Source organism: Anguilla anguilla, chromosome 19, assembly GCF_013347855.1.
Source record: "Anguilla anguilla isolate fAngAng1 chromosome 19, fAngAng1.pri, whole genome shotgun sequence".
Taxonomy (NCBI): domain Eukaryota; kingdom Metazoa; phylum Chordata; class Actinopteri; order Anguilliformes; family Anguillidae; genus Anguilla; species Anguilla anguilla.
Window position 1 is genome coordinate 15,691,403 of NC_049219.1, and position 18,816 is coordinate 15,710,218.

At 48.6% G+C, this 18,816-nt stretch overlaps 1 protein-coding gene across 3 annotated transcripts in view; it reads right to left on the bottom strand.

Annotated features, from left to right (window-relative positions):
- Positions 1–18,816, bottom strand: part of LOC118218728 (dedicator of cytokinesis protein 4-like) — a 129,217-nt gene that overhangs the window by 83,521 nt on the left and 26,880 nt on the right. For all 3 annotated transcript variants that reach the window (XM_035401366.1, XM_035401364.1, XM_035401365.1), the window contains exons 3-16: positions 17,320–17,360; positions 17,006–17,061; positions 16,613–16,709; positions 15,944–16,092; positions 15,406–15,490; positions 14,033–14,184; positions 9,878–9,959; positions 9,450–9,510; positions 8,083–8,215; positions 7,355–7,443; positions 5,813–5,938; positions 3,925–4,049; positions 3,589–3,751; positions 2,570–2,676 (exon numbers count right to left, since the gene is read on the bottom strand). In XM_035401366.1, coding sequence (XP_035257257.1) covers positions 2,570–2,676; positions 3,589–3,751; positions 3,925–4,049; positions 5,813–5,938; positions 7,355–7,443; positions 8,083–8,215; positions 9,450–9,510; positions 9,878–9,959; positions 14,033–14,184; positions 15,406–15,490; positions 15,944–16,092; positions 16,613–16,709; positions 17,006–17,061; positions 17,320–17,360 — 1,466 coding nt within the window. The remainder of the gene's footprint in view (positions 1–2,569; positions 2,677–3,588; positions 3,752–3,924; positions 4,050–5,812; positions 5,939–7,354; positions 7,444–8,082; positions 8,216–9,449; positions 9,511–9,877; positions 9,960–14,032; positions 14,185–15,405; positions 15,491–15,943; positions 16,093–16,612; positions 16,710–17,005; positions 17,062–17,319; positions 17,361–18,816) is intronic.

Here is an 18,816-nt window from a genome sequence, read left to right on the forward strand (position 1 = left end):
ATTTGCACTGAGTGGAATCGAGTAGGAGAGAAAAACAGGGATAAGAAATGGCCACTCGAACTCCCATTAAAACAAATTATCAGTTCTTTCACAGCACCAATATCCTCCAAGGGGTGTTTCTGCAGCCCAGCACAAGGGAAACCAGCTTCAGAAAGTCTCACCGCGAGCTGCTTAACACCAGCTGCCCTCCCTCTCTCTCTGCTAACACCCACCCCCACAACCCTGGCCGGGGAAAGTTAGAAGAACAAGACGTGAAATTTCCATCGTATGGAACAGTGCAGTGGACCTTCCTCAGGAGGAACAATGAATGTCCCCAAATCATCCACATGCTTTAGAAAAATAAAAAAACAGCCCAAACTCACACATTTCAGTCACGACACCAGAAATACCGCTCAGTAAGTTTGGTATTCAAACACCGCTCTGTTCCCCTGAACACTTCCTGGCTCTAAGCCATCCCCAGCGCAGGTCCTGAATGCGCAGCTGCCCTAGTTTTCTAAGTGCAGAATTAGGTCAGACTAATTTAACAGATTTAAACATTTCTCAGCTCCTTAAAACTGCAGCGCTGTCATTATTTTTTTATGCTTCCGCTGGAAACGCTGGACTCTTTCCATCAATTAAGAACGCTTGGTTCCCAGATTTATTCGCGGATTACGCGTAATCCAGAAGCGTAAGAGGCGGTTAGCTCAGGATGAACGCAGTATGAGGGGACCCCTAAATCACAGCAGCGCATTGAAGTGCACCCCAGTACTGCAGGCAGCGCTTTTTTAAACTCTGAAGAGCAGCGCTTTTCTCTCTCAGGACCGCTGTGCTGTTATAACAGCAGCTACACGCACACACAGCCCTCCTGCAGTTTGTCTTGGGGGGGATCAGGGACTGATACAGTAACTGTTATGTGCAGAAAGGAGAGGTTTGGGGTAGAGGGGGACACAGGAAGTGGACAGCGGAAATGTCTTTATTAGCCCGTTGAATGAGGACCACTACGTTGACCAATGCGGGCAGCAGCACTGAACATACAGCATATTTCCAAAAGTATGCGGACACCCCTTCTAATGAGTGGTTTCGGCCATTTAAGCCACACCCACTGCTAACAGGTGCATGAAATGAAGCGCACAGCCACCCAACCTCCACAGACGAACACTGGGAGTAGCGTGGGCTGTACCGAAGAGCTCAGGGGCTCTGTCATAGGACGTCACATTTCCAACTGGTCGGTTTTCCACATTTCCTCCCAGCGAAAGCTGAGCACACAGCCACTGGACTCTGGAGCAGTGGAGACGGGTTCTCTGGAGGGATGAGCCACGCTCCTCTGTCTGGTAGTCCGACAGACCAATCTGGGTTCGGCGGAATGCGAAGCGCCAACTGTACTGGCTTGAGTAGTGCCAACTGTAAAGTTTGGTGGAGGAGGAATAATGGTCTGGGCCTGTTTTTCATGGTTTGTGAAACTCCAGTGTGAGTGCGGTATATAACAATGTGGTTCACAGCAGTATGACAGAGTGGTATATGTGGTATATATATCTGATGCAGTATGCAGAGTGGTATATGTGGTATATATATCTGGTGCAGTATGCAGAGTGGTATATGTGGTATATGTATCTGGTGCAGTATGCAGAGTGGTATATGTGGTATATATATCTGGTGCAGTATGCAGAGTGGTATATGTGGTATATATATCTGGTGCAGTATGACAGAGTGGTATATGTGGTATATGTATCTGGTGCAGTATGCAGAGTGGTATATGTGGTATATGTATCTGGTGCAGTATGCAGAGTGGTATATGTGGTATATATATCTGATGCAGTATACAGAGTGGTATATGTGGTATATGTATCTGGTGCAGTATACAGAGTGGTATATGTGGTATATGTATCTGGTGCAGTATACAGAGTGGTATATGTGGTATATGTATCTGGTGCAGTATACAGAGTGGTATATGTGGTATATGTATCTGGTGCAGTATGCAGAGTGGTATATGTGGTATATGTATCTGATGCAGTATGACAGAGTGGTATATGTGGTATATGTATCTGATGCAGTATACAGAGTGGTATATGTGGTATATGTATCTGGTGCAGTATGCAGAGTGGTATATGTGGTATATGTATCTGGTGCAGTATGCAGAGTGGTATATGTATCTGGTGCAGTATGCAGAGTGGTATATGTGGTATATGTATCTGGTGCAGTATGACAGAGTGGTATATGTGGTATATGTATCTGGTGCAGTATGCAGAGTGGTATATGTGGTATATATATCTGGTGCAGTATGCAGAGTGGTATATGTATCTGGTGCAGTATGCAGAGTGGTATATGTGGTATATATATCTGGTGCAGTATGCAGAGTGGTATATGTATCTGGTGCAGTATGACAGAGTGGTATATGTGGTATATGTATCTGGTGCAGCATGACAGAGTGGTATATGTGGTATATGTATCTGGTGCAGTATGACACGAGTGGTATATGTGGTATATGTATCTGGTGCAGTATGCAGAGTGGTATATGTGGCATACACATAGGGTGCACTACACAGAGTGGTATATGTGGTATATGTATCTGGTGCAGTATGCAGCGCTGTACCTTGTGCACGATGAGCTCGTGGGTGCCGTCGGGCAGCGTGCGCCCGTCCTCCTGCATCAGGGGCGCAAAGGAAAAGCCGAAAAGCTTCTTCTCGCCCCTCTCTTTCGCTGCAACAGAGACGTGTTACAGAGGGTCAACAACGCCCCGCGCCTCTTTACTGATCCTGTTACAGGACGCCAGCGGTCATGCTCAAAATCAGAGACCCCTGAGAGCCCCCCTCATCACCCTCTCCTCATCACCCTCACCCTCCTCACCCTCATCCTCACCCACCTCCCCCTCATCACCCTCCCCTCATCACCCTCACCCTCACCCTCCTCACCCTCATCCTCACCCACCTCCCCCTCATCACCCTCACCCTCACCCACCTCCCCCTCATCACCCTCACCCACCTCCCCCTCATCACCCTCCCCTCATCACCCTCATCACCCTCACCCACCTCCCCCTCATCCACCTCCCCCTCATCACCCTCATCACCCTCACCCACCTCCCCCTCATCACCCTCCTCCTCCTGCCCACCCCCTCATCACCCTCCCCCTCATCCTCCTCCTCCTCTTCCCTCACCCCCTTCATCATCCTCCCCCTCCCCCCCCCCCTTCATCTCTTTCCCCCTCCCTCAGCGCCGCCCACGCCAGACAAGGCAGGACAGGATGTTAATATTTGGGTCTTATCAGCACTCGTTTAGAGCAGCGTGTGCCCAAATTAGACAGCCATTACAGGCATGCAGTCCCTGCTGGGTTAGAGCATTACAGTACAACTGCCACCAATAACCAGAGAGACAACCCCCCTGTGGGACACAGGCAACACCTGCTGAGCACTTCTGAGTGATAGCACAGCACAGGAACAGAGAGAGAGGGAGAGAGAGATGGGAAGAGAGAGAGAGAGAGAGAGAGAGAGAGAGAGATAGACAGGAAGGCCTGGAATGGGAGAGAGAATGTGAGAGAGAGAGAGAGAGAGGGAGATGGAGAGAGAGACATAGGAAAGGATAGAGAGAGAGGGAGAGGGAGAGAGATGGTGATTACTGGAGCAGTGGCGGAACTCGAAGCGAACATGTGACCCTCGGAACGTGTCCACGGGGATGGGCAGCTTGATTTGCTCCGCCCACCTCGGGCTGTTGTTGTGGTACAGCACAAAGGAGTGGAACTGGTCGCCCCCCGGTTCCCCAGAACCCGCTGAGACATAGTTCTGCAGGAGGGGGGAGAGGTGGGCGATGATATAATGACAACATTCTTTACAGCAGTGAAATACAGTATATTTTAAAGCCTCAATATTTAAAGCATGCTAAATTTCTGTTGTGTGCAAATTACATAGGCGATGGATGTTGAGATGAGTTGTGTTGTGATGCGAGTATTTTTCACCTTGAGGATCTGGCCGTCAGCGTCCAGCACGTACACGGCAACCTCCACGTTTCTGGCCACAGTCTTCCCACCCTTCTCAAACTCTCCTCTTTCCAGGGTGATGTACAGATCATTCCGCATTTCACCTGTTGGAGAGAGAGAGAGAGAGGAAGGGGAGGGAGTGAGGGAGAGTAGGAGAGAGAGAGAGAGAGAGGGAGAGAGGGAGAAAGAGAGACACACATGGCTCACCGTTTGCACAGTAATTCTGACCCAAACTGCTCGTCTCCTGACGGTTGGTCACACAGAGCAGTCCAACCATGTAAATAATTAATTATGCATCTGCACGCTGAATGGAATGAATAATTAATGATTTTATTAATGAGCCCAGCCGAAATCCGGCCCACGCCCCTGCGGGACTGTGACACGCTGGCATTATCAGTGGGCCCGAGCCGTCGCGTGTGTTTGGTAATAATTACAGGGGCCGTCTGCAGACCGCACCCTGCTGAGAGGCTCATCCCGCGTGAGGACAGCCTCTCGCCCAGTTCAGCCCGCTCGTCCGCCACGCGCTGATGGGCGGGGTTTATAATTGTGCCGATGGGTGGAGCTTAAACTTCCGCTGAGGTGTGCAGTTCATGCTTGTGCTGATGTGTGCAGTTCAGCATTCTGTTAAGGGGCGGGATTTAGAGTTCTGCTGAGGGGCAGAAGTTCCGTAATAGTTCTGTTGACAGATGGAGGTTACAGTTGGGCTAATGGTTGGAGTTCATTATCGCTGAGAGAAGGGTGGAGTTTATAGGTCTGCTGACAGGTGGCAGTTACAGTTCTGCTGACAGGCAGAGATCATAGTTGGCTTTATTGTTCCTTAGAGATGGGTGGATTTTTTTTTGTTCAGTTGGGATGTGACGGTTGTTTTAGTTTCCCTTCTTACATTGGTGAGAGAGGGATCTCAGTGTTTCAGACAGTCTATGCCAATCCCACACACACACACACACACACACACACACACACACAGACACACACACTCACACACACACACACAGGCAATGGAGCTCAGCCAGCACTCACAGTGAACCCCTTTGCCAACCACGGGATAGCTGTGAGCCCCACACAGGAACTCTGGTGCCCTGAGAACGCTGCCGTCTCACACACAAAGAATTTCCCGTCCGACGCCTAAGTCAACACGGAGAGGACGACGGTGCGTTCTGACAGCCTGCACCTCGCCGTGAGTCCAGGCAGAGGAAACGAGGGCCTCAGGATGTTAGCACGCGGTTAGCACGCGGTTAGCACGCTGACAGGGTCTCTGGCCTGCGCACAGGAAACGGGCCAGCTGTGCTTTATAAATAGAGCACTGAGCGGCAGCACAATGAAGCCACAACAATGCACAGGTCTGCTGTCTCAGCCAGCCCAGAGGCTGAGGGGCCTAACCACAGAACAGAGGCCTGCCGTTCAGAGTTCTAAACCGGCGTTCTAGAACTCCACTGCATCCAACTGCCAGCTAGTGACTGTGACATCAGCAATAGAATGTTCAGTTAAGAACATTCTGATCACATACTCGTGACTGTAAAACCTTGGAGGGTTAAAAAAAAAAAAAGCCAATTTGGCACAGGGCCTGGGGATGCGGCTTAGAACCTGCAGCTCCGAACCGGAGGGAATAGGCACATCCAGTACACTGCAGAAGCACTGAAAGCTTAAAAAATATAAGAAACACAAAAAGCAAGAGTGGAAAATAATCCTGCAGTCACTGTGACCATCATGCGCAAAGCCTCCTTACAGGAGCCTCACCACAGAACCTCTGAGCCCTGACACAGAGTACCTCCCCTTTTAAACAGACTGAAATCCACAGGCCTGACTGAGACTGGGGGCTCCATTATAGAGCAGTGACAGTGCTGTTCACACACACACACACACTCACCTGGCATTATGACATCAGAGAAGCCCAGTTTCCTCGTGATGGACACGCCGCGGGTGAACAGCACCATGTACTCCCTCCGAATCTGGTCTATGTCCGCGTGCAGGAGCTGCAGAGAGACAGCAAGGCCTGCGGAAACACACACGCACGCACACACGCACAGACACACACACACACACACACACACACACACACACACACAAACACTTCATTTCTCCACCCGTACAGATCTTTTCTGCAGGACCGTTCGATTGGAATGTCCTGGTCATTTTCCAGCAGAGTTCATGTTTTTCTGTGACCCGTGCTGAAGGGTTCATTGGGTTCTTGTGATGTCATTGGGCTCTTTTAGTCTCAGTTCCCTGGCAGAAAAAGCACACAGCAGCATCCCCTGGCACAGTGTCCCAAACAGGCTCTTTCAGCGGTGCACATTAGCACACAGCGCCGAGCCTCACCGCACATTCAACACCCCCACCCCCCCACCCACACCCCCCCAACACCCACACCCCCCAAAACTGCCCCACCCTCCCACTCGCCCACCGGCTCTGCTGTCACACCACACACCAGCTGAATAGCCTTTCATTTTCTTCCCTCTGTTCAAACAAGAGCATCATCCTTTACATCATCTGAGTCATAGGCCTGTCAGAGGAGTGAATGAACCACCCCCCCCCCCCCCACAGGCTCCTGGCGAACCAACAGCAGGTGAGCCAGGCCGACTTCCAGCGAAGCTCATGACGACGCCCACACACAGACGCCCACCGCCCCCTCCCACCAACCGCGTGTGGAGAGGCGCTCATTAAGTGTGCCCGTGAGAGCGTGCCCGTGAGAGTGTGCCCGTGAGCTGCAGCACCCAAAGCAGTCACACAGAGTTTCCGCCCAATACGCAGGACCGCGACACAGTGACACTAACCCCAGCATGTCTGTAGTGCCAGAGCACGCACATTCAGCAGCAAGCCGACGTCGCTAATCCCGCTATTCATCGCAAGCTTCAGAAACCGGCTTCGCCAACAGGCGGGCATGACGTCAGCAAGCATGAACAAACACGCTCGCTGATGAACAACGCTAAGGACCTGCTCGCTCTACAGTGTCAAAAAACTGCTGGTGTACACCCTCAACAAGCCAGCGGTACAACAGAAACACTATTCTAAGCTATGAAGTGTGTATTCTAAGCTATTTGAAGCTTGTGCACCTGCGCGCATGTGCATGTCAGAGTCCTAACGCTCTGTGTGTTTTAATAAAGTGGCGCCAGACTCTCCTCTCCGTCCTGAGAGGGCTAAATAAGCGCTTTGCTCTCACTGAGATCACAGGAATGATGTCAGAGGCCAATGTAGGCTCATTATTTATTTACCTTCAGAAAATCACGAAATAAACACCATTCTCCGGTCCTGTCGGCAGTGTTCAAATGTTTTTTTTTTGTTTACTGTACTCCTTATAGTTTATCTTCTTTTGGATTTATTAATATCTGATATTTAATATATTTTTATTGCTCTTTGTACACATTTCTTTTTTTTACAGAAACTATTTAAAAAATGCACCCTGCATTCCTACCAGTGTTGGAGCCTGAGAGGTTGTATCTGGAGTTGATCTTCCGAATGATGTTCTCATGCACCTGATACCATTCGCTCTCTGTGTTACAGCTGCAACAGAAGAGAAAGTAACACCAAGGTCACAGACACATCAGGACATGTCATAATTAACACCCTAAATACATTTCCTTTATTTGTAGGATGGGTAAAAAGAGAAGGGGGGGTATTTAGGGAGTATTTAGCCTGAATTCTTGCATCATGGATGCCAGCGTCAGGACACAGGGAGAGAAAGCGGGGTCACATGTGTCCTAGACAACCCTGTCCTTACATCTGAGAGCCCATCTGGGTCAAGTCAATAGTCACATCTAGTGCATCCGGTGACCAGCGCAGAGCGTCAGAAATGCACTGTGCACATCTAGTTCATGCCTGTGAGAGAGGTCACACGGATGGGTACTGACTCATTGATAAAAACACACTGAACCGTAGAGAGTTCAGTGACTGCAGAGCCAGTGAAAAACATCCTTAACACGACTGCAACTCAGCACTGGTGTAGAGAGACTGGACAGGGCCACAGAATGTTATTCCCATGTAGGTCAGCTCCATGATGAATGTGCTAGCTTGTAGTCTGTCTCTGTACCAGTATTTTATAGTGCCTAATTGTGCAGTTACTCAGTCTTTGTCTGTGGGCTTGTAGAACGTGTGCAGTGTTTAGCAGTGTAATGTTTGTGAAGGGCTCTTGCACAGACTCACGAGTAGACCTTCAGCAGATGGTCGTCTTTGGAATCGGCGGTGAGGAGGTCGGCGATGCTGAGCACTGCACAGCCGAAGGGCCGTCTGTACTGAACGCTGCACGTGTTCTTCTTCTCTCCCGCCCCCATGCGCCCTGAAAAACCGCCACATTCTAACCGCCGCACTCTACCCGCCAGATTCTAACTGCCACATTCTAACTACTGCACTCTAACAGCCAGATTCTAACTGCCACATTCTAACTACTGCACTCTAACTGCCAGATTCTAACTGCCACATTCTAACTACTGCACTCTAACTGCCAGATTCTAACTGCCACATTCTAACTACTGAACTCTAACCGCCAGATTCTAACTGCCACATTCTAACTACTGCACTCTAACTGCCAGATTCTAACTGCCACATTCTAACTACTGCACTCAAACTGCCACATTCTAACTACTGCACTCTAACTGCCACATTCTAACTACTGCACTCTAACTGCCACATTCTAACTACTGCACTCTAACTGCCACATTCTAACTACTGCACTCTAACTGCCACATTCTAACTACTGCACTCTAACTGCCACATTCTAACTGCCACATTCTAACTACTGCACTCTAACTGCCAGATTCTAACTGCCACATTCTAACTACTGCACTCTAACCGCCAGATTCTAACTGCCACATTCTAACTACTGCACTCTAACTGCCAGATTCTAACTGTCACATTCTAACTACTGCACTCAAACCGCCAGATTCTAACTGTCACATTCTAACTACTGATCAATAACCGCCAGATTCCAACTGCCACATTCTAACTACTGCACTCTAACTGCCAGATTCTAACTACTGCACTCGAACCACCAGATTCTAACTGCCACATTCTAACTACTGCACTCAAACCGCCAGATTCCAACTGCCACATTCTAACTACTGCACTCAAACTGCCAGATTCTAACTACTGCACTCGAACCACCAGATTCTAACTGCCACATTCTAACTGCCACATTCTAACTACTGCACTCAAACCGCCAGATTCCAACTGCCACATTCTAACTACTGCACTCAAACTGCCAGATTCTAACTACTGCACTCGAACCACCAGATTCTAACTGCCACATTCTAACTGCCACATTCTAACTACTGCACTCAAACCGCCAGATTCTAACTGCCACATTCTAACTACTGCACTCTAACTGCCAGATTCCAACCGACACATTCTAACTGCTGCACTCTAACCTTTCACTGGTCTGAATAAACCCTGACACACAGAATATTATTAGGGACAGAAAACCAAATAATCAAATAAATACATCAGAGGAAAAACATATTTTACCAGAAATTAACATTCATAAAGCCAGGTGATGGCAACATTTCAGATCTTACCTATTCTTATAATGTGGACTACAATATATACATCTTTTCGGAGATCACTGCTCCCCAAGTCCTAAAAAGAAACAGAAACGTGTGTGTGTTACTCAACCATAATCACTGCTTTCTGCACAGAATATGCTGGCTGTGATGTCTGTGGAAAAACAAATGTTTTTGTAAAAACGGGGCTACCAAGCAGCCATGGATATATGCATAATGACAGTAACACATCTGAACAAAATCATGAGTAAAAACATTATCAAAATTAAAACGAAACAGAAATTGTTCCTCATTTCACCTGTTAGGGCAGAGAGAGAGGGGGGAGGAAGGGAGAGAGGGAGTGAGAGAGAGAAAGAGAGAGAGAGAGGCAGAAAGAGAGAGAGTTTCCTGAATGAATGAGGATAGTAGAGCGCATGCATTCTCCCCAGCAGCTGAATACTCACTATAAAAAGGGTGCACTGCCTCTCGGTTTTCTCTGGAGATTTGGGCACTCCTTGTTTATTGAGTCGCACAAAGAACCTTTCACTGCACAGACAAGAGAAAAATATGAAGAGCAATGGACTGAGGACACACACACATATACACACGCACACACACGCACACGCACACGCACACCTACTCGTTTACAGAGAGGCCACCTCATATACAGAGAGACCCACATAGTATCTCTTCACATCGATAACTTTCACCAAAACACAAACATAAAAACACAACACATTCAATTACACCTTGACTTCATAAAAACAATATAACACTGATCTGACCACCCTAGTTGCTTGGACACCTATTAAAACAGGCGTAGAGGGCCGCTGTGTGGCTCATCCTGCTAAGGCACAGTTCCAACGCGTGGATGGGTCCCACGGTCTGGTACCTGTCACGGCAGGCGTGCAGAGACACGCTGTAGGCCACAGTGTAGCAAAGCGAGGGAGGGAATGAGCTGGCCGGGATGACTGCCTCGTCGCTCACCAGCGACCCCTGTTGGTCAAATGGGCGGGCGCATGCTGCTTTCTTCATCATGCTCGTGAAAAGTCTTCCTCCCACTCATGCCCGTGTTCAAGTACCGCATTAGACTGCACATCTTTTTTGCCCCGCCCACCCCCCCCCCCCCCCCTTCACATTTGGGTGAAAAAACACTTTTAAAAACACAGTTAACAAGATAAGATGACTGCAGCATAATGCAGCGTAGAACACCGCCAGTCACCGGGATCTATGCAAACGGATAACAAGAGGCAGACAGGGCACTTCCAAAATCACATCAAGCCCCCTGGGGGGACACTTACAGAGATCAATGAGGACCTCACCTTCAGTAAGTATGACTGTCCACAATATCATATTACCAGCAAAGTATATCTATTATTTGATGATGTGGTCCTATACTGTATGACCAGCAGCATTTGCTCAGAGTGAATGGCTGACCGGACTAGCACAGCTCTGAGGGCATGGTGTGGATGTTCTGTTCTCTTATGCTGCTATCATGATGGACTGGCTCAAAAATGAGCCAAATGAAGGTAATCTGGAGGACCGGCTGCAGCTCCTGCTGCGCACGGAGCAGTCCCCTGTAACCGCCTGGCCGGGGGAGGGAGGGTGGGAGGGAGATCAGTCACCGAAAACCCACACTCCTGGCCACAATCGCACAGGCAGATCACAGCATGAGACAAAGCGACAGCAGCAGGTCCTCAGTGGAGAAAAACACGCACGCACGCACGCACGCACGCGCGCACGCACGCGCGCACGCACGCGCGCACACACGCGCACACACACGCGCACACGCGCACACGCACACGCACACGCACACACACACGCACACACAGTCTGAGAAGGGGAAAAAGCAGAACAAAGACCACAAATCAAAGCTCAGTTGAAAACTATGACTGTACCCTGCCAGCACAAAGTGACAGCATTGAGATCAAGCTCAGCTGTGTGACTGCTGCCAGGAGACATGCAGCATCCCAGCCAATTACGGCACAGAGTGCGCATCCCAGCCAATTACAGCACAGAGCAGCACTGCATCCCAGCCAATTACGGCACAGAGCAGCACTGCATCCCAGCCAATTACGGCACAGAGCAGCACCGCATCCCAGCCAATTACAGCACAGAGCAGCACTCAAACCTGATCCCTGTCACTCAAACCTGCTACCTGATCCCTGTCACTCAAACCTGCTACCTGATCCCTGTCACTCAAACCTGCTACCTGATCCCTGTCACTCAAACCTGCTACCTGTCACTCAAACCTGCTACCTGATCCCTGTCACTCAAACCTGCTACCTGATCCCTGTCACTCAAACCTGCTACCTGATCCCTGTCACTCAAACCTGCTACCTGTCACTCAAACCTGCTACCTGATCCCTGTCACTCAAATCCTGTACCAGACTGCAGTCATTCAAATCCAACGCCTCATCACAGTCACTCAGATCTTGCACCCATTTCCTGTCACTCAAACCACCTGATTGCTGTCCAGCATGCAGTGCCTGTCAGTCGAATCCAGGCAAATATCCGTACAGAACAGCAGAATAACAGTGTTCAGTGCCTCAGAAGCAGGGTGAGGATGTATCAGGTATAATGTCTGAAGTGTTATAGCACATACAGGCCTATGCGTATGTACTGAAAGTACAGCACATGCAGGGTTGTAGGAAAGAAATTATGCTTCATGGATATTCAAAACAGTGTTTACCAGAATTTCAGGGATTAAATTTTGGCAACAAAATGCACAACAAATTGCATCATTAACATATCATTAAGTGCAGCTATGTACTTAAGCACCGTAGCCCAAATGCCAACGTGGAGAGCGTTCAGATGTGAGTTCGAGCAGCTGCAGTTTAGACACTTCATCCGCTAAGAAAGAGGGCTAATTACCTGAGCCACACGGGGGCCGTCTATTTAAACTGGCACAAAATGGAGTCCATTATCAGGGGCTGAAAGGTGTGAACAAACAGGAAGTAGACCCCCACGGAATCCACCAACACATTCTAAATGAGTCTGCCGCAAATGACCGCCCACAGGAAGTGAAGGAAGGCGAGCGCGGCCGAGAGCAAAGCCGGACCTGATTTGGCGGGCAAACTGCAGCTAAAATAAAACAAGCCGAACGCGTGTCTCCAAGAGACAGGAAGTGCGCTGGTAACGGAGATGCAGCTTCCTGTGAGGTCACTGCACCGCTGCCATAGGAGGTGTGAATAAGCACATGCACCGGGCACAATATTACACTTTTAGTTTCACCTTAGCAACACTCCATAGGAACGGCAAGGGCCAGCTGTGACCAGTTGTACCCGTTCACCAAATCAGATGAATCACCTGCAATTTCTTTTACCGGTTCAGTGCAGTTCAATTCAATTCAGATTTATTTTAACAGCACTTCTCACAAAGAAGCAGCGTCCCAAAGCAGCTCTGCAGAGATCCAGGGCTGAGTTTTATGAATATGGCGAGGTATGTGGCGCCGACGAACGCCCAGCAACGCATCTGCGCTCCTGTCCCACTGCGTGAGTCACACATTACATAAACACCTTCATTTTCAAAAGCGCTCGACAACTACGAGCTGCTCATCGCTGAGAGCGCTCTCTCGATGTGCTCACCCGTTTGAGTGCACAACTGACAGCTACAACAGCCCCTCTTTCATCCCAACGCTGTTACTGTCAGTCACTCTGACAAACAGGCGCACGTCTTTGTGACCGAAACACAGAGCCCGTCAGTCCTAAAGTGCAAGTGCATTTTTCCAGCGGAGCATGACAAAGTGTACACAAACACTGCATCCACTGCTAATGACATTTCCATATTAATTCCTTACCCAATGTAAGACCATTATATAGGCAAATTAAAACAAATCTTTTACGCTTTTACAGGGGAGGCAGGCAACAGCTTGTGGAACAAATGCATAATACAAATTAAAATTAATCGAAGCGTGTTGCTAAGTAACTGATTTCATAACCACAGCATTTTTTCTGAATGTACTCCTCCTCAAAAACCCTTCACAACCGCAAGAACTAGTTTTTTTGGAACTGCATATTCCTCAAAACCCTAATGTGGATAAACTGGAGAGGCACCTGCTGGACTCAAACAGCACACACAAACGGTGACCAGAGAGAGCCTTCAGCAGTGGGTCAGTAGATTCAGCACCAGACACAGTGCAGAGCTCCTGCATGAGTTCTCCCCTGCCTTTTTTTATTTTTTACTAAATTCAAATGCACAGGAGATTTACTTCACCACCAGCCTCCTCTGTGGCCTATATTACCTGTCTCTACACCAGAGAGAAGGGGCCTACCACCCCCCCCTCCTCCCCCTAAGTACACAGCACATACAAAATGCACCAACTGCTCAAAAGCATGCAGAGCAAAGGCTATTTTACTTCAGAAAAGGAGCTTAAAAAATAATTAAAACTTTTTTTCAGCTACAGCGGGCTGAGATGTAACCAGTCTGCTACATTTGAAAATTAAAAATTTCTTTAAAATTCCAGAATATATGCGCATACTTCAATATATTATAAATATATGGACCTCTTGGAAAATATAGAAAGTAAGGTTCACTGATTGGGCGGTTCTTCCATAAGTCATCAGGGGAATGATCACTGATTGGGCGGTTCTTTCATAAGTCATCAGGGAAGTGAGCACCTGAGTGGGCGGTTCTCCCTGCTGTCGTAGATGAAGAAGTAGACCTCTAGCTCCTCCCCCAGGTTCGAGCTCATCAGGCTCTTCATCTGCAGGAACAGGTGATGAGTGCTGACAGGCAACGGGGTCTCCTTCTTTCCATGGCGGTGTTCCATCTGTTCACACACACACACACACACACACACACACACACACACAAAACCACTTACAACTTTTTCTGACAAACACAACTACGGTGTTAATTTCTGGGTACAGTTTGGTTTTAAATACAAGGGATGCAAATTATTTTCAGAGGAAGGACTGAAATATTCAGGTTTAATTTCAGGGCCGGCAGGTCCTCAGTCAGCCTGACTCCAGCTGTAATTGGCCCAGATACGCAGGCACAGCACACGACGTTCAGCAGGGTCAGAGACGCAGAAATCTCCCAGGAGGAGAATCAGAGCCCCCCTAAGACTCATTTCAACTTCCATTTCACCACCCACTCAGGCAAAACTCCTCCTCCACAAAAAAACCTCCATCTTCAGCACCAGCTCTCCCTGTCCTACACGACACATGGCTCCCGCAGCAACTGAAGCATTCACCAGCGCGCGTGCACACACACACACACACACACACACGCACACACCAGAACACACACCCTCCCCAGGACGGCTGACACCAGCCTGCAGGAATCTGATGCAGCATTTTTTAAACGTCTGGGTGTGGTGGTGGTGGTGGTGTTGGAGGTGGTGGTGGTGGTGTTGGGGAGGGAGCATTGAGGGTTAGTTCTGCCACAGTTCGTGGCTCCAAATTGGATCTGGAGTGAAGAGGTGCAAGCGATGATGGAATTTAGTGACAGGAACTGTTCCCCTCTGTAGAGTTTCCGAAGGAAACACGTCTTTAACACTCCATCTGAAGTCCTCCAACTGCACAGCAGAGAGGGGACCGCCACAACATACATATATCTCTCTCTCTCTCTCTCTCCAACATATGCATGTTACCAGGAAACCATTCCGCAGGTGTCCTTGTTTACCTCCACTAATGATGTTCCCTCAACATTAAATGAATTAATTAAGCAGCAATGTCCTCACCTTGCAAAACAGCTTAATATCTGTTGCTCCATTGCAGGCAGCAGTAATTACGTATCCTGCGCCGTGTTATCTTGTTCTTAATCACTATCATTTCTCAGCACGCAGGGTATTAGACCCACGCCATGCCTCTGACCCGAAGCCCTGTGTTTACAGAGGAGGGTTCGGCTGCTCGATTGTGTCAACAGCGGTGGCATTTCAGACCGCTCTCCGCGTGAAGCCGCGCAGGGGTTGCCGGGGTTGCCGTGGAAACGGGGAGTTCTGATCCGCTCGGCGCGAGAGCCGACGGCAGTCGAAGGGCACACCCACCAGCTTGTAGAGCTCCGTGACACTGATGTCGTCTGGGTCCACCATGCTCAGGTCCTTCCTGGGGACCAGGTCCAGGCCCAGCTGCCTGCCCGACCGCACAAGACACAATGCATCACAAGAGAGTCACAGGAGAGTCAGAGGAGTCACAGGAGAGTCAGAGGAGTTACAGAGGAGTCACAGCAGAGAAAGCAGAGTCACAGAGGAGTCATCAGGAGTCACAGCCATGTCACAAGAGTCACAGCAGAGTCAAAGGAGAGTCCAATCAGTCACACAGGAGTCACAAGAGAGTCAAAGAGGAGTTGATGAGAGTCACAGTAGAGCCACAAATGATTCACAGGAAAGTCACTGCAGAATGTCACAGCACAGCCTGCATACCATGTGTACAAAAGAGCAGCTCTGCTGGACAAGGGTCTGCTTATCACATCACACTGTCCAGCTGGGATGCAGAGCCGATGCAGTGAGCCCACAGAGGGAGGGAGGGAGGGAGGGAGGGAGGGAGGGGTGTGTTTCGGGTCACGGGGACAGGTCTCTCACTCACTCGTTTCCCCAGTCCAGGCGGGCGGTGATGTGCTGCTTGACCTCCTTCATGCGGTCGTTGGTCAGGTGACCCACCAGCACCTGGCGCCGCAGGTCCAGCACCTCGTTCATCACGTGCCAGAGCCGGTGGAACAGGTCCCCCTCGCTCCTCTGCAGCCGGGGGGATGGGGACGGTGGGACGGGGACGGGGGACAGGGACGAGAGGACAGGGACGGGGGGACGGGGGACGGGAGGACAGGGACGGGGGACAGGGGGACGGGGGACAGGGACGAGAGGACAGGGACGAGAGGACAGGGGGACGGGGGACAGGGACGAGAGGACAGGGACGAGAGGACAGGGGGACGGGGGACAGGGACGAGAGGACAGGGACGAGAGGACAGGGGGACGGGGGACAGAAACACAGGGACAGGGACAGGGCGACAAGGACATGTTAGGAAATTCCTGCATTGAAAAGCAAGTCACTCTCAAATAAGAGTGTCAGCAAAATGCAAAGGTTTGTAAATACGTGACTGACAGACACTTTGCAGACCAGAAGCAGACCAAACTGTGACAGTCCCGGTCGCTGACACTAAAGAGGGCGCAGGTCCCGTGACCCTGAGACGACCCTTGCAGCGCCTCTTTTGGCACAGGCTTAGCGTGTTGCGTGTTGCGTGTGCACAGCACTCCGTACCACGTAGAGCTGCTTCCACATCATGCCCCAGTCCCTCAGGGTGGAGGTCATCTCCGTGACGATGGAGTCCTCGGTGGGGATGACCGTCTCAAACTGCCTGTGGGATCAGAGAGAAGCCTGTAACTGCCGAACGTTACTGCCACCGTCTCTGAGTGAAACCCACAGCGTTCAGCTGCAGCGGGCTGAGAGGTAACCCGTCTGCCACTCTCACACTTCCTCACAGGTAGTCATTCGCTCAAAGTAATAAATGACACTCAATCTTTCTTTCTTTCATAACAGCATCAATCACATGTTTTTCTCTGGTTTCTTTGACAGAATTAATTACAGTCCTCCTGACTAACAGCTATAATCAGACTGTCAATCCTTGATTAATAGACGCTAGTCATTACAAACCCCTTGTTCTTGATTTGTGCATTTTTCAGGTGAATGTAGCTCGATGGGAAGATTCCCTGCAGGGACAAGACAAAGACAAGCAGGTTGATTTATCTGTTATTAAACCATTACACAAATAAGCATTTCATCTACAGTTACATTGCCAATTCAATCATGTCAACAAAACCCTAACCTGCAAACTATAAAGGTTAATAGACATCTGAAATGGACTGTGTGCATGTGTGTGTGTGTGTGTGTGTGTGAGAGAGAGAGAGAGAGAGAGAGAGGGAGGGAGACAGTACACACTGCATGTAAGAAAGTGCTGAACCACCCACCTTGGCACTGGGATTCTTCAGAACAAATCCTCTGAACCACCCTGGAGAAACAAGACAGGGCAAGATCAGCAGACTGAGAGTCAGACATTTTGAGATGCCTTCCCAGGCCAGGCTCTGCCTTTGAGACTCATGTAGACTCAGTCCAAGTGAAGACACTCACTGTGCCACACAGACCCATTTACCTAAATATTTTGTTCCGTCATCTTATTTTTGCAAAAATAGTTTTGTACATGAGAAATGGTTCTCTGTTTAACCCAGGGGTTTTAAACAGAGAAGCATGATACGGGGATGACATATTTTTGTAATTTTTCCTCTATGCGAATGTAGGCTACTATATGGCAAACATCACAAAAACCCAACTATAATAAAGCTATGAGGCATGAGAGGTCATGGTATATCAGCAATACAGTCACAGATAAACAGTGTTGTTAGGCACAAGGTGTGTGTGCGTGTAGGTGGAGTGTTGGGGTTGCGTAAATGTCCGGACATTAATTTGGGATCGCATCAGAAAAAATGCTTTAGCATAGTCGAGACTAGTCTAACAGAGAGGTCCGATTTGTTTTGGGACTCAGGGAATTCTTCAGCTATCACCAATCATTTTGATCTGACATTTTTGATACAGTGTTGAGCTACATCCTTAGAAACGCATGCTGTGGTCCAGTGTAGACGTGTATAGAGCCATTTAGAAAATGGAGAAAGAATAATCGGTTGAAACAAATGCTGCACACATACACACACACACACACACACATCGGCCCTCCAGGAAGGGATTTGTGTATCCCCGGTCTAATAAATGACTCGATTTGCACCAAGTCAGAGAACAGAAGAAAACAAAATGCTTCATTATTGCTCAGATGAAATGTTCATCACCAGAGGCAATCGCTGCCACAGCCTCACAGAGGTTTAAATACAGCAGGCCAGGCATTAAATTCTCTTCAGAAAATATCCTTTCTGTTCATTTTCACTTGAATAATCCTAATTTCTATACAAAAAATATATAAATGGTTGCATTCACATAACAGTACATTGGATTCATTTTGCAGTAGAGATGCTTTTTTTCCCCAAAGTGACTTACAAAATATGACAAACAGGACTCAAGACAAAATGATGATTATTGGTAAAATACTCAAACCATAGTCCAAATAGATCATTGTGGCCTTTACTGCATAATTTTGGAACTTGCAGGAGAACTAGTTGTATTTTCCAAAGACTCAGAAAATATAAACAGAACCATATATTTATATTTTAATTCAATTTTACTGTTAATTTCCAAATATTCCCTCTTAAAAAAAAAAAAAAAAAAAGCTAACATTTTAAGTGATTAATAAATATCATTAGAAATTTCCTTGTGACTTTTTTTGACAGCAAGAACCGTCAAAGGCTTTTTGGCTATAAACAGAAAAAAAAAATCAAACATTTGTTGCATCACAACAAATGCCCTGGTCTGCCAGCCGTCGCCCAAATGAGGAAAAGGAAGCTTGTGCTCTCTCAGAAGGA